A 7,948-nucleotide genomic window follows, 5' to 3' on the forward strand; every position below is an offset into this window, starting at 1 on the left:
ATAGTACAAGTGGCATGTTAGCATATAATAAAACATAATGTGATATACATATACATAATCTTGAAGAATTCAACATAGTTTTCATAGGAATAGCCATGTATTTTTGTAGTCTTAGTTGATACACACATTCTCTATGGTTGCCTACACCTATGTTTATGCCTATATGCACACCTATATATTATAATAATAAATACAACTAGGGGCTGGAGAGGTGGGTCAGCAGTTTAGAGTACTGGCTGCTCTCACAAAGGACCCAGACTTGGTTCCCAGCACCCACATGGAGCTAACAACTGTCTGTAACTCCAGTTCCAGGGGATCTGACACCTCTCTGACATCTGTGGACTTTGCACTACCTACATGTAGGCAATATACTCATACACATAAAATAAAAATAGTAAAATATTTGAAACATTTAAGTAGTCTCGAGAGAAGATAACTACTCTTGATAAAAAGAAAACAAGGAAGCCAGAGAGATGCCTCAGTGGGTAAGGCAGCTGCTACCATGCCTGACAACTTGAGTTCTCTCTCCAGACCCCACATGGTAGAAGAGAACAGACTCCCCAGAGTTAGGCTCTGATGTCCACACACACACTATGGCACAGGCATGCCTATTCTCTCTCTCTCTCTCTCTCTCTCTCTCTCTCTCTCTCTCTCACACACACACACACACACACACACACACACACACTTTAAGCATAAGCTTTATGATTTCAGTGGTGTGCAGGAAAATCAACATGCACATATAATGGATACACACACACACACACACACACACACACAAAAAAAAAAATCATGTTAATGACAGTGAACTAGCCATTCAAATGTCTGAGGAAAGGATGGGTAACAAGCAATTTGGTAAAGTGTAAGTATGGAGATGAATGCGTTTGGGAAATTCAAGCTGCTGAACCTTAGCACAAGGCTGTGTGCAGTGAGTGAGGGGCCTGTGTGCAGTGAGTGAGGGGCCTGTGTGGTAGGATTATGATGGGAGCTGCTCAAGAAAAGCTTCTATAGGTGTGGTAAGGATTCAGATTCTTCTAAGAACCATGTAAGTCATGGGAAGTTTTAAACAGAATGACATTTTGGGTTTTTGTTGTTTACTTTAAGTAGCTGTGGCTATTATATTAAAAGTTTAAGCCGGGCGTGGTGGCGCATGCCTTTAATCACAGCACTTGGGTGGCAGAGGCAGGTGGATGTCTGTGAGTTCAAGGCCAGCCTGGTCTACATAGTGAGTTCCAGGCCAGGTGGGGCTACAGGGAGACCCTGTCTCAAAAAGACCAAAACAAACAAAGAAACAAACAAAAAGTTTATAGTGTTCCATTTTAATTATTAACAGATAATTAAGAAAAACTCTGTTCCACCTTGAATACTAGATACATGTCCATGTTGGACTTATAACATTAATATTGCTCATAGTGTTTATTTCTTTTATAAAAGATTTATTATTTGAAGCCGGGTGTGGTGGTGCATGCCTTCAATCTCAGTACTCAGGAGGCAGAGGCAGACGGATCTCTGTAAATTCCAGGCCAGCTGGGGCTACAGGGAGACTCTCTCAAAAAGGAAAAAAAAAAAAAAAAAAACTTTTAGCTGGGCGTGGTGGCACACACCTTTAATCCCAGCACTGGGGTGGGGGTGGGGGGTAGAGGCAGCCTGGTCTACATAGTGAGTTCCAGGTCAGCTGAGGTTACAGGGAAATCCTGTCTCAAAAAGACATATATATGTCTTTATATACATATATATATATATAATTTGTATTTATGTGTATGTGCCTGCATACAGGTGCCCAAGTAGGCCAGAGGGCATTGGATTCTTTGGAAATAGTTACCGGTAGTTGTGAGGTGCCTGATATGGGTACTGGGACTGAACCTGGGTCCTCTGTAACCGCAGTAAGTGTTATTAACTGCTCAGTCATCTCTCCAGCCCCTCCAACACATATATCTTGTTTTATAAAGCAGAAGATGGCTCAGTGGGTAAAGGTGCTTGCTGTCAAAACTGACAAGTTGAGTATGATAACCCAGAGCCTCCAAGTTGTCCTCTAACCTATACCCAAGTGCTATGGCATTGCACATGCACACACAAACACATACACACAAATGGCTGTAAAAATAATGTTTTTAGGGATTGGAGAGATAACTTTATCTAGAAATTAGCAGAGGAAATGCATCAGAGAGGCTGGCATTCTTTGTGAGAGGACAGAGATGTGACTGAGAATTCAGTTTCTCTGGCACAGTAGGCGGGTGTGTGTAATTGTTCTAAGACCTCATCAGACCTAAGAGGAAGGCCTGACACGCCATAGTAAATGAGGTTCTGTATGCCTCCTTAACATCCCATCACAGCATGGAACAGCAAGCTTTGCAAGCTGTGACACATATTTTGAAAAATGCTTTTCTGCCATGGGAATTCTGAAAAGCCACAGTCTTATATCAGCTTACCTTTGCCAGATTTACATCAGTTTATATCTTAAATCCCAAATTCCAGTCCTACAAAACTGGATGTCAAAGCACATTTGGGTATTAATCATCAGTAACTGGGGAGGGAAAAGGCTACTGGAAAGGTACTAGTGAAATTTAATAATTTTACAACCTGCCAGAGCATGTACTGCCTAAAGCAGCTTGGCCCATCAGTACCGTATCCCATCACCGTCAGCTAGCATTAAGAAATGACTGCATAGCAGATAGTTTCAATTATTCTGTAATGAATTATTTCTGTATCAATACCAGAATCTTCAAGTAGTTAATTAGAAGTGAGGAGAAATGATTTTATGTTTTATCAGAGTAAAAGTGATTGCTTTCATCACATTTCTAGTTGATCTTTTTTACCTTGTTTTAGGTTTTTGAGATAGGGTCTCATGTGGCCCTGGCTGGCCACCAACTCTCTTTGGAGCCAAGGAATGGCCTTGAACTCCAGCCACCACCTTCCAGGTGCTAGGATTACAGACCTGGGTTGGTTTCTAATTTTTATCTTAATAGTTCATTTGTTTTCTGAATCTCAGTCCTTTGGGGGGAAATTGACTTAATCAGATTTTTTTTTTTTTTTTTTTTTACCTACTTGCATGTTTTGTCCTTCCTTGTCATCTGTTTCTTCTGCTGTATTGTAGACAGGAATAAGGCAGTTCCTGCGCTCCAAACTGTGACCTATTAGAAGTGGGGGCTGTGGGTGAAGCGAACACAAGGCACTGCAGCACAACAAATGCTGTCAGTGAAGAAACCTGAACGGTGTTTCTGAACCCAGAATTCCATGGGAAATACACACAGAAACACCTCATGTCTGAGTATTACCCAAGATACTGTTGCCATCCCCAGAGCAGCCTGTGTCTTTAGTTATTTCAACTGTTGAACCACATTCACAATAATCAGTCTGAGAAGGTATTTCTACCAATTCCTGCAATTTCAGTAGTTTTGCTTTTTTTAATTATAAAAAGGTGATTGCTGGGAGCGGTGGTGCATGCCTTTAATCCCAGCACTCGGGAGGCAGAGGCAGGCAGATCTCTCTGTAAGTTCAAGGTCAGCCTGATCTACACAGTGAGTTTCAGGCCAACTGGGGCTGCACTGAGACTGTCTCAAAAAGACCAAAAAATAATAGTAAGTAATTATGTCTCTCTTTAAAAATGGGTAACTTTGCCCAAAGTATTAATATTAAACATACAAAATACCATATTTATGTAATTTTTTTATTTAGTCTTCATTAGACAATGCAGATATTTTGCTAGAACAAAGACTATAATAAGATTTATCAGTGAAAGGGTTCGGGTTAGCAACTACAATTTCAAGTATGCAAGCAAACTGTGAATCAGCCAGAATTAGCACAAATATACAGAAGAGTCATCCACTGCGGTACAGGGGATGCACAGGAAACAGGGAAGTTTAGCACTACAAACACTCATGGAAAATTAAGCTGCAGATAATAAGAGCACGGGGATGAAAATCTTGTACAAAGAGTCCATTGTGTACTTAAAAGGAGAACATGGCAAAGGGAACATAACTCTACCTCTGTTTTGGCTTTCTCCTGTACTAAAGAATACTAGTCCCTATGGAACTACTTTGTGGTTGTTACTTATTTTCCCACAGATGAAGATCACGTGGCTATCTGCGAGCTTATGCTTGTGTTAACTAACACTTGGGCTATGATACAAATGTCTACATGCCACATCCTCAAAACATAGAAATAATAGTGGCTCTAAAGGAAATGTATTAAGCCCCACATTCCTATAAATCTTTAAATGCATCTCATGGGTATGTATAATGTAATTAGCTGGTTTTTATGAGTTGTAAAAAAAAAATATTAAGCCAACTGAGCAGAGTGTTCCGTCTATAGGAATATCTGTCTAGCTGGGCTTCATCCTTTTAAGATTGTGAGAGCAAAGTAAATTATGAAATAACCAAACTAGAAGACATGTCAAAATGTCAAGACTAAGGTTTTTAGCTTCTCGATTCTTGACTAAATGGATACTATCTGTATATGGAAACGGGCTATCAAGAAGCTGCGAATTTTACCGAATGAAACCTTCTACTATCCATAAAAAGCCCAATACTGTGTAGAACTATTCAGATCAAATGGTCCCTTGACAATGATACTTTGAGATGATGTGAGAATTACAACTAGACTTAGGGCTTACTTTTATTTTTTGAAAAATTTAAGGGTATTAGATTATTTGGGTCTCAAAGGAGGCTTAAGTAACCTGGTTGACCCTAAACAATCTGAGCAAAATCACCACATGTGGGACCAGGCAAGAATATGCTAGTCTCAGAAGAGTCAGATAAATGAAGCAACAGCTTGATTTTTCAGGTAACACAGCTTTTCAAAAACAACTCCATTACTGTAAATTTTACTACATCCTGTTAGCTCTAATATTCCAAAATAATTCCAAAAATAACTAAAATGTTAACCCCAATACAGTACTCTATTGCTTCCGAAATAAAATTTAGTATTTTGGTTTACCAAAAAATATATCTTAACATTTTGAGGTAAGTTACTTTCAGTACACAACCAAAGACTTTAAACCATCTTAATACATCAACATTTTAACATTTTCAACCTTTATGTAGTCTTCAGTTTACTCATTTTTAAATGCAGTTAATAAACTGTAGATTCTTGAATACTGTTATATATTCCTTATAGTCTACCTTGGTACAATATAATCATTTTCAGGGTTACCATTAGAGTAACCATGACCTAAAGAGAATAAGCTGACTCCCTCTTACCCTACCCCCAATTAAAAATAAAAACTGGAACAAAGAAGACTAGAAATAGCCTAATCACTAAATGTGGATGCAGAAGTCAGCACTTTGCACCCACTCTTTATGCTACAGAATGAACTTTCTATGTACAACCAAATACTTTCTAATTCAAAGCCTTTCAAGAAGCCCCAGTGGACTTCTGGATTTGCTCCTTCAGAATCAGGATGCTCTGCCTTTGTTCAGGAGGCAGCATGGCGATCTGATCAGCAGTCAGTTGAAGAACCTGCATGATCAAAGCTGCTTTTTCTTGGTCTTGTGGAGTTACCTGGCTCTGCCCAGGACTAAAACTGCTAGGTTGACCTCCACCTTGTTTGTTTGCTCCCTGCATCCCTGCTCCCTGCATCCCTCCTCCTTGTATACCAGCCCCCTGCATGCCTGCTCCTTGTATACCAGCCCCCTGCATGCCTGCTCCTTGTATACCTGCCCCCTGCATGCCACCTCCGGGATTTCCTACTCCTGTAATGCTTGGAACCTGCCTAGGTCCCTGAGGGCCACCTGCACCTATATTAATGGGACCAGGACCCTGGATTGCACCAGACATGGGACCTCTGGAACTAGGCCCAGGGCCCCTCATCTCTAATCCTCTGGCATCGATGCCTCTTGCTTCCATTCCTCTGGCTTCCATTGCACAGGTCTCCATTCCTCTTCTCTCCATTACTCGTGGCTCTAGGACCTCCGTTTCCATTGGGCGAGTCTCCATCCCTCGTGACTCTCGACCTCCTCTGGCATCCATGGGAAGACCTCTTTGATCTATCATGGGCCCTCTGGGCTCTCCAATCAGCATTCTGGGATCTGCCGCTAATGGCCCTCTCATATCATGAGAGGAAGGGCCACGGCTGTCATGGCCATGATGCATGGGGGGCCCCTGATGGGGAGGACCCAGATAACCTCTAGGCTCTACTTCTCCAGTAACTGAAAGCAAAGTCCCTCCACGTGGGTCATTCGGAGCATCTCCCAACAGTCCTCGAGGAGGTATGCCACCAGAAGCCATTGGTCCACGAGGTATTGGCGCTCTCGGATCTGACATCTGCATCTGTCCTCTTTCTAAGGGCATCGGGCCAACCACTGGCATGCCAACTTGCGGCTGCATTGCTCCTCCAGGAGTTAAAGAACCAGGTCCAGGTCCAGGTCCAGGAACTGCAGCTGGTATTGGCCCCGGCGCTGGAATTCCCCCCTGGATGGAGGTCTGCATCAGAGGAGGAATGTCCTTCACCGGTCTTCGAGCCAAATGCTGAGGCTGAGGAGCTGGAGGATTCTGTTGGTTCAGCAGAACATTTGGTCCTGGGCAGAGGCCGGGGGCAGGACCAGGGCCGGGTCCGGGTCCTGGGCCGGGTCCGGGTCCGGGCCCAGTCCCGGAGACGGGCTGCGATTTGCCCGGGATCAGCGGCGTGACGTGTATCTTACGATGCAGGATTTTCAGAGCAATCTCGGGATCCATGATTCTCATCACCACTTGTGCCTGCAGCAGCGCATAAGCCAGCTGTGGGTTCTGAAGCAGCATGTTTCGCGCTTCCTGGTGGCTGTTCTGAACACAAAGCTTCATTTGCTTCATCAGTTCAAACATTTGCTCCGGAGGAAGGCTGGCGACCGCTCTGGTAATCGACTCAGGGGCATCCTCGGGATCGATGGGGTCCCCGTAGGGCGAGTCAATGATGGGCGCAGCAGGCCCCAGGCTCTTCAGCTCCTCCTTGTTCTTTTCACTGGCGGCATTGTCCACCCGAAGCGCCCTCCCGCTGAATTCTCGCCCGTTGAGATTGCGCATGGCACTGAGGGCGGTCTCCTGGTCTTGGTACTCGCAGAAGCCGTAACCCTTAGGCTTTCCCGTCTCCCTGTCGTACACGAGACGGAAACTGACCACAGAACCAACCTCCGAGAAGATGTCCTTTAACTGCTCCTCCGTCGCCTCGTACGGAATGTTCCCCACGAACACTGAACGCAGTGATCGATCCATGGCTGGGTCTCTCACCGCCAAACTCGACATGATTCCGGTCGTTTGCGCGGCAGAAGGCGAACTCGTCCCGGAGCCGTCCTCTGGAGATCCGCACTTCCGCTGTGTAACGGAAGGTGCTGTTGAGACTCCGGACGGAATCCGTTCCGCTATTCGTCAACAGTTCCGCTAGTCCTCAGACACCGCCGCTAGAGGCCGGACTGACTTCAGAGTAGTTTCCGCCCCTTGCGGTTGGCGTTTTTGTCAGCGCCTGGTTACTGATCCCATGATTCCTTTCCTGTTTCCTATTCGGCCGTCTTTCCGGGACGCCGTGCCACCTCGACCACTCACAGGCCGGTTTAGAAGTGACCACAGTAAAGATGGCTGCCCAGGCTTCACTCTGGTAACCGACAGAGTCTTCCTCTCCTAAGGACAGGGGTGGTTTTGTTTGTGTTCTACCAGGAGAAACCGACAACCGGAAGCTGGCTTAAGGTGTCTGTTTTAATATCTGATACATGTGTTCCCAGCTGTTTCCGTTTAGTATGGAATATTTGAACTATTTAAAATTGCGTTCCAGATTATGAGGTAAAAATACGTATTTCAAAATAGATTAAATAAAAAATACCTTATAGCTGGGCGTTGTGGCCTACGCCTTTAATCCCAGCACTTGGGAGGCAGAGGCAGGTGGATCTCTGTGAATTCAGGCCAGCCTGGTCTACATAGCGAGTTCCAGGCCAGCTGGGGCTATAGGGAGACCCTGCCTCAAAAAGACACCCCAAATAAATAA

The 7,948-nt window shown here is 44.3% G+C and overlaps 2 protein-coding genes across 4 annotated transcripts in view; one reads left to right on the plus strand and one right to left on the minus strand.

The window, feature by feature from the left end:
- The window catches only part of Prkg1 (protein kinase cGMP-dependent 1), a 1,315,555-nt gene that overhangs the window by 731,392 nt on the left and 576,215 nt on the right, over positions 1-7,948 (plus strand). The window lies entirely within an intron of this gene.
- Positions 3,647-7,348, minus strand: Cstf2t (cleavage stimulation factor subunit 2 tau variant). The gene has a single exon (XM_008831090.3). It carries the CDS (start codon positions 7,213-7,215, stop codon positions 5,353-5,355), a length of 1,863 nt encoding a protein of 620 aa, XP_008829312.1. The 5' UTR covers positions 7,216-7,348; the 3' UTR covers positions 3,647-5,352.

The sequence above is a fragment of the Nannospalax galili genome, unplaced genomic scaffold (assembly GCF_000622305.1).
Source record: "Nannospalax galili isolate Female #2095 unplaced genomic scaffold, S.galili_v1.0 scaffold175, whole genome shotgun sequence".
In the NCBI taxonomy this organism is placed as follows: Eukaryota; Metazoa; Chordata; class Mammalia; order Rodentia; family Spalacidae; genus Nannospalax; species Nannospalax galili.

Excerpts from the sequence above, each read along its gene's own strand:
- Cstf2t (XM_008831090.3), bottom strand. The coding sequence starts at position 7,215 with ATGTCGAGTTTGGCGGTGAGAGACCCAGCCATGGATCGATCACTGCGT.